This window comes from Pristiophorus japonicus, chromosome X, assembly GCF_044704955.1.
Source record: "Pristiophorus japonicus isolate sPriJap1 chromosome X, sPriJap1.hap1, whole genome shotgun sequence".
NCBI lineage: Eukaryota > Metazoa > Chordata > Chondrichthyes > Pristiophoridae > Pristiophorus > Pristiophorus japonicus.
The window spans coordinates 40258262-40273334 of NC_092010.1; the positions used below are offsets into that span (position 1 = coordinate 40258262).

The 15073-nt window shown below is 51.2% G+C and overlaps 1 protein-coding gene across 1 annotated transcript in view; it reads right to left on the bottom strand.

The window, feature by feature from the left end:
* Positions 1 to 6064: 6064 nt before the first annotated feature.
* Positions 6065 to 15073, bottom strand: part of LOC139241026 (methyl-CpG-binding domain protein 5-like) — a 35594-nt gene continuing 26585 nt past the window's right edge. The window contains exons 8-12 of the mRNA XM_070869741.1: positions 13638 to 13855; positions 11219 to 11818; positions 9616 to 9689; positions 7223 to 7298; positions 6065 to 6300 (exon numbers count right to left, since the gene is read on the bottom strand). Coding sequence (XP_070725842.1) covers positions 6229 to 6300; positions 7223 to 7298; positions 9616 to 9689; positions 11219 to 11818; positions 13638 to 13855 — 1040 coding nt within the window. The 3' untranslated portion in view covers positions 6065 to 6228. The remainder of the gene's footprint in view (positions 6301 to 7222; positions 7299 to 9615; positions 9690 to 11218; positions 11819 to 13637; positions 13856 to 15073) is intronic.

The following is a 15073-nucleotide window of genomic DNA, read 5'->3' on the forward strand; positions in this document are numbered from 1 at the left end:
GGACTGATTTACCACACGCTCCTTCCACTGCCTGTGCCTGACCTCTTCATGCTCGCGGCGTTGAGATTCGAAGAGCTCAACGCCCTCCTGGATGCACTATCTCCACCTTGGTCGGTCTTTGGCCAGGGACTCCCAGGTGTCAGTGGGAGTACAGAACCAGTGGGAACCTGTTCAAGCTTCATCGACTCCAGGCCAGATCCAAGACTGTCCCAACCTGTCGTCTAACTCCCTCAGTACTGCCCCTCCGACAGTGCGGCGCTCCCTCAGTACTGCCCCTCCGACAGTGCGGCGCTCCCTCAGTACTGCCCCTCCGACAGTGCGGCGCTCCTTCAGTACTGCCCCTCCGACAGTGCGGCGCTCCCTCAGTACTGCCCCTCCGACAGTGCGGCGCTCCCTCAGTACTGCCCCTCCGACAGTGCGGCGCTCCCTCAGTACTGCCCCTCCGACAGTGCGGCGCTCCCTCAGTACTGCCCCTCCGACAATGCGGCACTCCCTCAGTACTGTCATAGAAGTTAACAGCACGGAAGGAGGCCATTTTGGCACATCATGTCCATACCGTCCAACAAGAGGCTATCCAGCCTAATTCCACTTTCCAGCTCTAGGTCTGTAACCCTGCAGTTTACAGCACTTCATAGAAACATATAAAATAGGTACAGGAATAGGCCATTCAGCCCTTTGAGCCTGCATCACCATTCAATAGGATCATGCAACCTCAGTACCCCTTTCCTGCTTTCTCTTCATACTCCTTGATCCCTTTAGCCGTAAGGGCCACATCTAACTCCCTTTTGAATATATCCAACACACTGGCCTCAACAACTTTGATAGAGAATTATGAACCTGTGGAATTCTGAGTGAAGAAGTTTCTCCTCATCTCGGTCCTAAATGGCTTCCCCCTTATCCTTAGACTGTGACCCCTGGTTCTGGACTTCCCCAACATCGGGAACATTCTTCCTGCATCTAACCTGTCCAATCCAGTCAGAATTTTATATGTTTCTGTGAGATTCCCACTCATTCTTCTAAATTCCAGTGAATATAAGCCTAGTCGATTCAGTCTTTCTTCATATGTCAGTCCTGCCATCCCGGGAATCAGTCTGGTGAACCTTTGCTGCACTCCCTCAATAGCAAGAATGTCCTTCCTCAGATTAGGAGACCAAAACTGAACACAATATTCCAGGTGATGCCTCACCAAGGCCCTGTACAACTGTAGTAAGACCTCCCTGCTCCTATACTCTCATCCTCTCGCTATGAAGGCCAACATACCATTTGCTTTCTTAACTGCCTACTGTACCTGCATGCCTACGTACCATGACACCCAGGTAAATAGCTGGAGTCCCAGCACAGAACCTTGCGGTACCCCACTAGTCACTGCCTGCCATTTTGAAAAGGGCCCGTTTATTCCCACTCTTTGCTTCCTGTCTGCCAACCAGTTCTCTATCCACGTCAATACATTACCCCCAATCTCCTGTGCCTTGATTTTGCACAATCTCTTGTGTGGGATCTTGTCAAAAGCCTTTTGAAAGTCCAAATACACCACATCCACTGGTTCTCCCTTGTCCACTCTACTAGTTACATCCTCAAAAAACTCTAGAAGATTTGTCAAGCATGATTTCCCTTTCATAAATCCATGCTGACTTGGACCGATCCTGTCACTGCTTTCCAAATGCACTGCTATTAGATCTTTAATAATTGATTCCAGCATTTTCCCCACTACCAATGTCAGGCTAACCGGTCTCTCATTCCAGCAGATCCAAGTACTTTTTAAATGTGGTAAGGGTTTCTGCTTCGACCACCCTTTCAGGCAGTGAGTTCCAGACCCCCACAACCTTACTACTCGGGAAATCAAGGGGTATGGTGAGAAAGCAGGAAGGGGGTACTGAAGTTGCATGTTCAGCCATGAACTCATTGAATGGTGGTGCAGGCTCAAAGGGCCGAATGGCCTACTCCTGCACCTATTTTCTATGTTTCTAACCCTCTGCATGAATTAATTTCCCCTTCGACCAATTACTTTAAATTTATGCCCCCTAGTTGTCGACCCCTCTGCTGAGGGAAATAAGTCCTTCCTATCCACTATAGGCCCCTCATAATTGTATACACCTTAATGAGGTATCCCCTCAGCCTCTGTTCCAAAGAAAACATACCCAGCTTCTCCAGTCTTTCCTCATAGCTTAGATTCTCCACTCCTGGCAACATCCTGGTAAATCTCCTCTGCACCCTCTCCAGTGCAATCACATCCTTCCTGTAATGTGGTGACCAGAACTGCACGCAGTACTCCAGCTGTGGCCTAACTAGTGTTTTATACAGTTCAAGTATAACCCTCCCTGCTCTTGTATTCCATGCCTCGGCCAATAAAGGCAAGTATTCCGTACGCCTTCTTAACCACCTTATCCACCTGGCCTGCTACCTTCAGGGATCTGTGGACCTGCACTCCCAGGTCCCTCTGTTCCTCTACACTTCTCAGTGTCCTACCATTTAATGTGTATTCCCTCGTTCGCCCTCCCCAAATACATTACCTCACAATTCTCTGGATTAAATTCCATTTGCCACTGTTCTGCCCACCTGACCAGTTTATTGGTATCTTCCTGCAGTCCACAGCTTTCTTTTTCATTATCAACTACACAGCCGATTTTTGTATTATCTGCAAACTTCTTAATCATACCCCCTATATTCAAGTCTAGTTATTGATGTATACCACAAAAAGCCAGGGACCCAGCACTGAGCCCTGTGGAACCCCACTGGAAACAGCCTTCCAGTCACAAAACACCCATCCACCATTACCCTCTGCTTCCTGCCTCTGAGCCCATTTTGGATCCAACTTGCCACTTTGCCCTGGATCCCATGGGCTTTTACTTTCGTGACCAGTCTGCCATGTGGGACCTTATCAAAAGCTTTGCTAAAATCCATATACACTACATCGTACACACTGCTCTCATCAACCCTCCCGGTTACCTCCTTGAAAAATGTAATCAAGTTAGTCAGACACGACCTTCCCTTAACAAATCCGTGCTGACTGTCCCCCATTAATCCAGGTCTTTCTAAGTGAAGATTTATCCCGTCCTTAAGGATTTTTTTTCCAAGAATTTTCCCACCAGAGGTTTAGGCTGACTGGCCTGTAATTACTCAGTCTATCCCTTTCTCCCTTCTTAAACAAGGTACAACATTAGCAGTCCTCCAATCCTCTGGCACCACACCTGAAGCCGGGGAGAACTGGAAAATGATGGGCGAAGCCTCTGCTATTTCCTCTTTTGCTTCACTTAGCAGCCTGGGATACATTTCATCCAGGCCTGGGGATTTATCCACTTTCAAAGCTGCTAAACCCCTTAATATCTCCTCTCTCATGTTTATTTCATCTAATATTTCACACCACTTTTCATCGATAGTAGTGTCTGCATCGCCCCTCTCTTGTGAAAACAGATGCAAAGTATTCATTAAGAACCATACCCACATCTTTTGCCTCCACACACAGATTACCCTCATGGTCTCTAATAGGCCCTATCCTTTCTTTAGTTATCCTCTTGCTCTTTAATATATTTATAAAACATCTTTGGGTTTTCCTTGATGTTACTTGCCAAGAATTTTTCATGCTCTCTCTTTGCTGTCCTAATATCCTTTTTAATTTCATGTCTGGACTTTTTATACTCCTCCAGAGATTCTGCAGTATTGAGCCCTCGGTATCTGTCACAAGCCTCTCCCTTTTTTCCCTTTATCCTACCCTGTGTAACGCTCCCTCAATACTGCCCCTCCGACAATCCCTCATTACTGTAATGGCCTCCTCCTGTGCCTAATGTAACAGGCTCGAGGGGCTGAATGGCCTCCTCCTGTTCATGTAACAGGCTCGAGGAGCTGAATTGCATCGTCCTCCTGTTCCTAATGTAACAGGCTCGAGGGACTGAACGGCCTCCTCCTGTTCCTAATGTAACAGGCTCGAGGGGCTGAATGGCCACCTCCTGTTCCTAATGTAACAGGCTCGAGGGGCTGAACAGCCTCCTCCTGTTCCTAATGTAACAGGCTCGAGGGGCTGAACGGCCTCCTCCTGTAACAGGCTTGAGGGGCTGAACGGCCTCCTCCTGTTGCGAGTACCCGATCTGTACTCACCAGCACTTTAGCCCAGTGTCACAAAGCTTACTTGCAGCCACACATTTCGGAAGGACAGAACCTGTAATTTCACTGGGCGGGCGTTTGCAGCATCATCTCGCCCTCTCCGGCTGCGGAAATCCTCATGGAGGTACAGCAGTGTGAAATGTCCATCTGTGGGCCGACACCAGCTTGCCCCCATTAGCGAGGCCCCCAATCCACCCCCACACAGTTGTGTTGTGAGCGACGGGGCAGCACCATGCTGAACTGCACCACTTCTTCACGTCAAGACTTCTCCTGTCAACGGCAAAGTGGCCTGTGGGTTTATAAGCTCTTCCTTTCAATTAACGGTCGGAGAGGGCTGTTCCTTCACTTCCTTATCCCCCATCGTGGGCACGTTCACAGCCATTCACACCAGAACTAGCATCAATTCTCAGAGGGGGTGCCTTGTGCTTGTGGCAATATTCAGGTGGGCTGGGCAGTGACAATGTACCAAGAGTTGCAGTTGGCAGTGGGGAAAGGAAAAGTGCCCCAAGCGTGTGTGAAATATTTAGAGAATTTTTATTAATTTATTCTCAATGTGGGCGTCGCTGTCGAGGCCAGCATTTATTGCCCATCCCTAATTGCCCCTTGAGAAGGTGGTGGTGAGCCGCCTTCTTGAACCGCTGCAGTCCGTGTGGTGAAGGTGCTCCCACAGTGCTGTTAGGGAGGGAGTTCCAGGATTGTGACCCAGCGACGATGAAGGAACGGCCGATATATTCCCAAGTCGGGATGGTGTGTGACAGGGAGGGGAACGTGGAGGGGGTGGTGTTCCCATGCGCCTGCTGCCCTTGTCCCTCGAGGCGGGTAGAGGTGGCGGGTTTGGGAGGTGCTGCCGAAGAAGCCTTGGCGAGTTGCCGCGGTGCATCTTGTAGACGGTGCACACTGCAGCCACGGTGCGCCGGTGGTGGAGGGAGTGAGTGTTGGAGGTGGTGGAGGGAGTGAGTGTTGGAGGTGGTGGAGGGAGTGAGTGTTGGAGGTGGTGGAGGGAGTGAGTGTTGAAGGGGGTGGGTAGCGTGGCCCATCGAGCGGCCTGCTTTGTCCTGGATGGTGTCGAGCTTCGAGTGTTTGTTGGAGCTGCAACTCATCCAGGCAAGTGGGGAATGTTCCATCACACTCTTTGTCGATGGTGGGAAGGCTTTGGGGAGTCGGGAGGTGAGACACTGGCCGCAGAATACCCAGAAGGGGATAGGAGTGTTGAGGCGAATAGTATACATAGATTTAAGGGAAAGCTAGATAAACACATGAGGGAGAAAGGAATAGAAGGATATGACGATGGGGTGGGAGGGGGCTGGTGTGGAGCATAAACACCAGCACGGAGCAGTTGGGCCAAATGGCCCGTTTTAGTGCTATAAATTTCCAACAACCAATTAACATGCACTCAACCTCATTCAGGAGTTTGAAGAAATAACCAAACAGTAACCAGTAAAGGAGAGAGATTAGACTGGTCGGGGTTATTTATTCCGTTCTACCTAATTATATTAAAAGTATTCAAAATTGCTTTGGGCAGACTATACAAACAGGGAGGGAGGGTATAACAAAAAAACTAAAATAATTAACCAACCCATGTGTAACTGGAGTCAGGTACTCGAAGGGTCAACAAGTGCAGCTGGGCGAGTCTTTAACTGGCTGGCTTGGAGAACAGGTCAAAAAATATATATATCGATCACTTGAGTGTTTCCGAGGGAGGGGGAGGGGGAGGGAAGTTTAAATATCGAGGGTGACAGGAGGCAGAATTAACGGTACAAAGATTATTGCTGTATCGAATTACTCGCCTGCAGTAAGGCTGCGCCACCAGTAGATGGTGATGGTCGACCCCAAACGGGCCACGAGAGGGTTTTAAATTGGAACCCACGACACAATGGCCCCATTGTCAGTTTAATGGTAGCCCCCTGACCCGCAGGGGGCTCTACTACACACCCACCACCCCCCCTCCCTTCCCCACCCACTCCCGCTCGTCCCGATGGCAACTGATTCCATCTACTGGTGCGACGTATCATTTTTTTTTTTAAAAAGAGAGTTCAGAACCGCCAAGTAGAATACAGATAAAAATTATATATAAATGTCTCCCAAAATGACCTCCTGGGGATCCACCGCCTGCTCCCAGCGAGGCCAGCGTTATCGCACAATCTTCCTCTGTTTAGACTTCATTGGCTTCCTCAGTTTCTCTTTTGGAGTTTGGTGCTCAGCCTGAAATGATAAATCATTTTGCTTTTTTCAACTTCAACAAAAAAAGCTATTAAAAAAATCGCGTCACAACATTTCAGAGAAGAAAACATGGTTATGTGAAGTGTCGATATACAGGGAGACTTCCCCCCACCCCCGACCTTCCGATTGCTGGCCATTTTAATTCTCCGCTCCCAGTTTGATCCCCCCTCTCTTTCCAGTCCCAGGACACTGGGCAGAACTCCCATTGTTCTTTTTCCAAATAGTGCCTGGGATCTTCGACAACCACCTGAGGGGGCAGACGGGGCCTCGGGTTTAACGTCTCATCCTAAAGACGGCCCCTCCGACAGTGCGGCGCTCCCTCAGTACTGCCCCTCCGACAGTGCGGCGCTCCCTCAGTACTGCCCCTCCGACAGTGCGGCGCTCCCTCAGTACTGCCCCTCCGACAGTGCGGCACTCCCTCAGCACTGCCCCTCCGACAGTGCGGCACTCCCTCAGTACTGCCCCTCCGACAGTGCGGCGCTCCCTCAGTACTGCCCCTCCGACAGTGCGGCGCTCCCTCAGTACTGCCCCTCCGACAGTGCGGCACTCCCTCAGTACTGCCCCTCCGACAGTGCGGCGCTCCCTCAGTACTGCCCCTCCGACAGTGCGGCGCTCCCTCAATACTGCCCCTCCGACAGTGCGGCACTCCCTCAGTACCGCCCCTCCGACAGTGCGGCACTCCCTCAGTACGTAACTCCCTCAGTACTGCCCCTCCGACAGTGCGACACTCCCTCAGTACTGCACTGCAAGCGTCAGTCTGGATCTCTAGTCTCGAGTGGGGACTTGAACCCACGACCTTCTGACTCAGAGGCGAGAGAGAGTGCAGCTACTGCCACAGGGACTAAGGTTCAACACACCGCAGAATATTCCCCCGCCGTTTATCTGGCTCTTGACCTGTACTCACGTTGGCTGTTATTTGGTCCAGTTCCATCATGGCTTCCTGCAATGCAACTTCTAGATTGCTGCTTATTTTCGGAGTGCTGTGGAGACAAGGAGTGGGGGGTCAGCGGTGAACATAAGAAAAAGCCAACTCCCGTTACAAATTCCCACCTCCGCGTTTATAACAGGAACTGGCTATGTAAACAAGTCACACTGTAGTTACACTCTCCTGTCAGTGGGGGTGCTGCCAGCACCTCAGTTTGTGTAGGAGGTAGGTTGGACCTGGATTTCACGGTGGCGGGGCAGAGTGATTTGAGATTCCAACTACACCAGTCACTAAAATATCGTGGACTGATACAAAAAGCAATCAAACAGGCTAATGAAATGTCGGCCTTTATCGACCAGTTGCTTAGAGCTCTAGTCAGACCCCACCTGGAGTAACTGCGTTCAGTTCTGAGCACCTCACCTCACCTCAGGAAGGATACATTGGCCTTGATGGGCGAGCAGCGCAGATTCACCACAATGATACCCGAGGGGGGCTAAAAGAGGTTAAATAACAAGGACAGGTTGCACAGGCTTGTATTCCCTCGAGCATAGAAGACTAAGGGACAATCTGATCGAGGTGTTTAAAATGATTAAAGGATTCAAGAGGGTAGATAGAGAGAAACTATTTCCTGTGATGGGGGAAGTTCATTCAGGAATGATGTCAGGAAGCACTTCTTCACACGAAGGGTAGTCGGAATCGGGAACACCCCCTCTGCCCCAAAGAGCTGCAGGTGTTGAAGGTCAGTTGCAGCTCTGAAAATTGAGATCAATAGATTTTTGTTGGTAAGGGGATCGAGGGATACGGAGAAAAGGCAGGTAAATAAGAACATTAAGAGCAGTGGTTGGCCATTGGGCCCCTCGAGCCTGCTCCGCCATTCAAAGAGATCATGGTTGATCGTTGACCTCAACTCCACTTTCCCGCCCAGTCCCCATATCCCATAATATCCAAAACTCTATCGATCTCAGCCTTGAATATACTCAAGGACTGAGCCTCCACAGCCCTCTGGGGCAGAGAGTTCCAAAGATTCACCCCCCTCTGAGTGAAGAAATTCCTCCTCATCTCAGTCCTAAATGGCCGAGCCCTTATCCTGAGACTGTGTGACCCCTGGTTCTAGACTCCCCAGCCCGGGGGGAAACACCTGCATCTACCCTGTCAATCCCCCTCAGAATCTGGTATGTTTCAGTGAGATCACCTCTCATTCTTCTAAACTCTAGAGAATATCGGCCCAGTCTGCTCAATCTCTCCTCATAGGACAATCCCCCCATCCCAGGAATCAGTCTGGTGAACCTTCGCTGCACTCCCTCTATGGCCAGTATATCCTTCCTTAGGTAAGGAGACCGACACTGTACACAATACTCCAGGTGTGGTCTCACCAAGGCCCTGTATAACTGCAGTAAGACATCTTTACTCTTTTCTCAAATCCTCCTGTAATAAAGGCCAACATACCATTTGCTGTAAACACTTGCTGTACCTGCAGGTTAACTTTCAGTGATTGGTGTACAAGGTCGGCCAGGTCCCTCTGTACACCGACATTTCACAATCTCTCACCGTTTACAAAATACTCTGCTTTTCGAGTTTTCCGACCAAAGTGGATAACTTCACATTATATTCCATTCATCATGTTCCTGCCCATTTACTTAGCCCGTCTAAATCTCTTTGCATCCTCCTCACAACTTACATTTCATCATCAATCATCAGCAAACTTGGATATATTACACTCCTCATCCAAATCATTGATATAGATTGTGAATAGCTGGGGCCCCAACACTGATCCCTGCAGCACCCCACTAGTTACAGCCTGCCAACCCGAAAATAACCCGGTTATTTGGAGTTTAAATGGAGTTGAGATGCAGATCAGTCATATGATATGATTGAATGGTGGAACAGGCTCGAGGGGCTGAACGGCCTCCTCCTGTTCCTAATGTAACAGGCTCGAGGGGCTGAATGGCCTCCTCCTGTTCCTAATGTAACAGGCTCGAGGGGCTGAACGGCCTCCTCCTGTTCCTAATGTAACAGGCTCGAGGGGCTGAATGGCCTCCTCCTGTTCCTAATGTAACAGGCTCGAGGGGCTGAACGGCCTCCTCCTGTTCCTAATGTAACAGGCTCGAGGGGCTGAACGGCCTCCTCCTGTTACTAATGTAACAGGCTCGAGGGGCTGAATGGCCCCCTCCTGTTACTAATGTAACAGGCTCGAGGGGCTGAATGGCCTCCTCCTGTTCCTAATGTAACAGGCTCGAGGGGCTGAATGGCCTCCTGTTGACTTAGAAACATAGAAAATAGATGCAGGAGCAGGCCATTCGGCCCTTCGAGTCTGCACCACCATTCAATAAGATCATGGCTGATGTAACAGGCGCGGGGGGATTGAAACTTACTTTTTGCTTCTTTTTCTGGTTCTGTGTGAGCCATCAAGTGTTCCAGATAGCGTCTTCACAGTCTCCGGGTTCATCTGGGATGGGGGACGGGGGAGAGGGGAAGAGAGACAATCACAGGCGCTGAGTAACAAGGTCTTAGCATGGCAGGGCTCCACGAAAACATGCACCCGTTGAAGGCGAATATCCTCCATTAGGATCTCGCGTTAAATGTGTGATATATTCTTTACATCATAAACACACGCTAACAAGATGGCTCTGCAGAAAACTTGTCAGATGACCTGGTCACATGACCCTTTTATTATTGTACATCAGCAGTTGCATTACCATAGTCGTCCACTAGGTGGAGCATATACACACACACACAGAAAATAGGTGCAGGAGCAGGCCATTCAGCCCTTCGAGCCTGCACCACCATTCGATATGATCATGGCTGATCATGCACCTCAGTACCCCTTTCCTGCTTTCTCTCCATACCCCTTGATCCCTTTAGCCGTAAGGGCCACATCTAACTCCCTCTTGAATACACCCAACGAATTGGCCTCAACAACTTTCTGCGGTAGGGAATGCCACAGGTTAACAACTGAGTGAAGAAGTTTCTCCTCATCTCGGTCCTAAATGGCTTACCCCTTATCCTTAGACTGTGACCCCTGGTTCTGGACTTCCCCAACATCGGGAACATTCTTCCTGCATCTAACCTGTCCAGTCCCGTCAGAATTTTATATGTTTCTATGAGATCCCCTCTCATTCTTCTAAATTCCAGTGAATATAAGCCTAGTCGATCCAGTCTTTCTTCATATGTCAGTCCTGCCATCCCGGGAATCAGTCTGGTGAACCTTCGCTGCACTCCCTCAATAGTAAGAACGTTCTTCCTCAGATTAGGAGATCAAAACTGAACACAATATTCCAGGTGAGGGCTCACCAAGGCCCTGTACAACTGCAGTAACACCTCCCTGCTCCTATACTCAAATCCTCTCGCTATGAAGGCCAACATACCATTTGCCTTCTTCACCGCCTGCTGTACCTGCATGCCAACTTTCAATGACTGATGTACCATGACACCCAGGTCTCGTTGCATCTCCCCTTTTCCTAATCTGTCACCATTCAGATAATATTCTGTCTACGTGTTTTTGCCACCCATCAATTTCCCTAACACAATTTTCCGCCTAATAAGGATTTCCTTCAGTATATATTACACTTCTCTCTCCTTAATGAAGAAGTAATCATAACAAAATAATCATTATATAGTTTGGCAGTCTCTGCCCAGCCCAACACAATGACTTTAACGTAGTAAAGCATCTCAAGGCTCTTCATTGGAGCATAAATCAGACAAAATTTGACACCGAGCCAGATCAGGAGATGGCGAAAAGCTTGGTTTTAAGGAGTATATTAAACGAGAGAGAGAGAGGGGGGCAAAAAGGTTTAGGGAGGGAATTCCAGTGCTCGGGGGCCAGGCAGCTAAAGGCACAGCCACCAAAGTGAAAAGGGGAGGAGGGCTGTGGATATTTTCAGCTGCTAGCTTGGCGAGGCGATTCAGCTGTTGGGAGTTGTGGAATTTTTGGAGGGAGGGGGAACAGAGAGAGAGAATCTTGATATTTTGTTTTACCTTGGCTAACCCCCTCTTCTGCTGCCTGGGGTGTTGTGCGTTGCTGTGCGCCCCGTGCTTGCCCGACCTGAAGGGGCCACCCTTGTCCTGCCCTGGCTGCGTGCAGTCGCAGCCCGGAATCCGGTGTCCGTGCCGCTCCGCAGGCCCCCCAGTGTCCGTCCCGCACTGTCCGTTAACGCACTCACGCCCGCACTTGCGCCATTCCTCCGCGCGGCCGTTGTGCCCTGAGATTTCCCCATTCAGTCCGATGTAGGCCTCCCGTGGGCCCTCATCCTCGCCGCTCGGCCGCGGCGTGCTTCGCCCAGCGGCCCCTTCCTCCTCCGCCCCCTCCCGCCACCCGGGCTGGGCTCGTGTAAAGGCACTCGTGGTACTGAAGGCTGAAGCGGGGCAGAGGTCGGCGGGTGCGGAGAGCGTCGCCCCTTCGCCTGCCGGGGCTCCGTCGCAGGGGTCCATCCCCTCGGGCTTCCGCTGGAGGGATGGGGAGGGGTCCGAGGGCAGCTGACTCGACGTGGAGTTGTGGGAGGGAGCTGGGCTGGTGTACGGGCCGTCGGGGAGGCTCCCCATTTTACCGGGGACCATCACGGCCTGCCCCATGGTCAGCTGAAAGAGAGGAAGAAATAAGGAGTCAATGTAACAGGAGCTGGAGGGAAAGAAAGCACCATCTAAACAAAGAACTTGCATTTCTATAGCCCCTTTCACCACCTCAAGAGGTACCAAAACACCAATGAAGTACTTTCCCCGAACCCTCCCCCACCCACCCCCAGGTGCAGTCACTGATGTAATGTGGGAAACACGGCAGCTGATTTGCACACAGCAAGCTCCCACAAACAGCGATGTGATAAACGATCAGATAATCTGTTTTAGTGATGTTGATTGAGTGATAAATATCGGCCCCAGGACACCCGAGATAACTCCCTCGAATAGTGGCCGTGGGATCTTTTACAGCCCTCTGACAGTACTCCCTCAGTACCGCCCCTCCGACAGTGCGGCGCTCCCTCAGTACTGCCCCTCCGACAGTGCGGGGCTCCCTCAGTACCGCCCCTCCGACAGTGCGCCGCTCCCTCAGTACCGTCCCTCCGACAGTGCGGCGCTCCCTCAGTACCGCCCCTCCGACAGTGCGGCGCTCCCTCAGTACCGCCCCTCCGACAGTGCGGCACTCCCTCAGCACTGCCCCTCCGACAGTGCGGCACTCCCTCAGCACTGCCCCTCCCCTCCAACAGTGCGGCACTCCCTCAGCATTGCAGTGGGAACGTTAGCCTAGATTTTTGTGGCTATGTCTCTCTCGAGTGGGACTTGAACCCACAACCTTCTGAGGAACAGCACCTCATCTTTCGATTAGGCACTCGATAGCCTTTCGGAATCTACAACGAGTTCAACAATTCAGATTGGGTTGGACAGGATAGATGTGGAGAGACTGTTTCCACTTGTGGGACAATCAAATATGAATTACTAATAAATCCAATGGGGAATTAGCAGCAATTTCTTTACCCAGAGTGTGTTGAGAATGTCGAACTCACAACCACAGGGAGTGGTTGAGGCAAACGGCCGAATCCCCCACCATCAACCATTGACCAGAAACTTACCTGGACCAGCCACATAAATACTGTGGTTACAAGAGCAGGTCAGAGGCTGGGTATTCTGCGGCCAGTGTCTCACCTCCTGACTCCCCAAAGCCTTCCCACCATCGACAAGACACAAGGCAGGAGTGTGATGGAACACTCCCCACTTGCCTGGATGAGTTGCAGCTCCAACAAACACTCGAGAAGCTCGACACCATCCAGGACAAAGCAGGCCGCTCGATGGGCCACGCTCCCCACCACCTTCAACACTCACTCCCTCCACCACCTCCAACACCCACTCCCTCCACCACCTCCAACACTCACTCCCTCCACCACCTCCAACACTCACTCCCTCCACCACCTCCAACACTCACTCCCTCCACCACCTCCAACACTCACTCCCTCCACCACCTCCAACACTCACTCCCTCCACCACCGGCGCACCGTGGCTGCAGTGTGCACCGTCTACAAGATGCACCGCGGCAACTCGCCAAGGCTTCTTCGGCAGCACCTCCCAAACCCGCCACCTCTACCCGCCTCGAGGGACAAGGGCAGCAGGCGCATGGGAACACCACCACCTCCACGTTCCCCTCCCCGACTTGGGAATATATCGGCCGTTCCTTCATCGTCGCTGGGTCACAATCCTGGAACTTGCTCTCCAACAGCACTGTGGGAGCACCGTCACCACACGGACTGCAGCGGTTCAAGAAGGCGGCTCACCACCTCCTTCTCAAGGGGCAATTAGGGATGGGCAATAAATGCCGGCCTTGCCAGCGACGGTCACATCCCGTGAATAAATTTAAAAAATAGATGAGTAGTTTAAAAGTGGGGAGAAGAGGAGAGCGGAGGCACAGATTTACCTGGACATTCTGAAAGAGGCATGCTAGGGGGTTAGTGTGATTATTCACTTGTCCTGTGAGGGGGGTCTGGCTCGGAAACATCTGGATGCCCAGGGGTCCCTGGAGAGATTGTACCAGTGGCTGTTGTTGCTGCAGTAGCCAGGGGTTGCTGCTCAGCATTGTCTGCACCCCTGGCAGCTGTGGTGGACTCAAGCCGCTGTTCAACGCCGACATGTCACCTGAGGAAAGACGACACATCAGATTACATTGCGTCTACAGCACAAAAGCAGGCCATTCGGCCCCTCCGGTCCGTGCCGGTGTTTGCGCTACACACCAGCCCCCTCCCACCCCTCCTCCATCTCTCCCCATCACCATATCCTTCTATTCCTTTCTCCCGCATGTGTTTATCCAGCTTCCCCTTAAATACATCGATACTATTCGCCTCAACCCCTCCCTGTGGCAGCGAGTTCCACATTCTCACCCCGCTCTGGGTGAAGAAGGTTCTCCTCATCTAGAAGTCATTAGTAAATGCAGTGAATAGTTGAGGCCCCAACATAGATCCCTGCAGGACACCACTAGTCACATCCTGTCCTTTAGAGTACCTGCCCATTATCCCTACTCTCTGGTCTCCTGCCACTCAGACAGTTCCTAACCAGGTCAATAATTTACTCAATTCCATGAGCTGCAACCCTTAGTTAAGAGTCTTTTATGAGGGACTTTATCAAATGCCTTCTGGAAGTCCGTAGAAATAACATCCACAAACATTCCCCTGCCCACTACTTTAGTCACCTGCTCAAAAAAACTCAGGCATGGCCTACCTTTCACAAACCCATGCTGGCTCTCTCTGATCAGCTGAAAACGTGCTCAATCACCATATCCTTAATTATCATAGAATCACAGAAATTTACAGCACAGAAGGAGGCCATTTCGGCCCATCGTGTCCGCGTCGGCCGACCAAGAGCTACCCAGCCTAATCCCACTTTCCCGCTCTCGGTCTGTAGCCCTGTAGGTTACGGCACTTCAGGTGCACATCCAAATGCCTTTCAGGCCGCCCCAGACCCCCACCGCCCTCTGGGTGAAGACATTTCCCCCAAATCCCCTCTAAGCCTCCCCCCAATTGCTTTCAATCCATGCCCCCTGGTTGTCGGCCCCTCTGCCAAGGGAAACAGGTCCTTCCTATCCACTCTATCTAGGCCCCTCATCATTTTATACACCTCAATCAGGTCTCCCCTCAGCCTCCTCTGTTCCAAAGAAAACAACCCCAGCCTATCCAATCTTTGCCCATCACTAAAATTCTCCAGTCCCGGCAACATCCCCATAAATCTCGTAATTTTAGACTCTAGAAATCTCCCTTTGGACTAGAATTCCCTGGTTTCCCCAGCACAGACCATTGGGTGGTGTATTCACCTCCCTGCAGCTGGGTCACAAGCGAAGGACCTGCAGACTGAAGGCCCCAC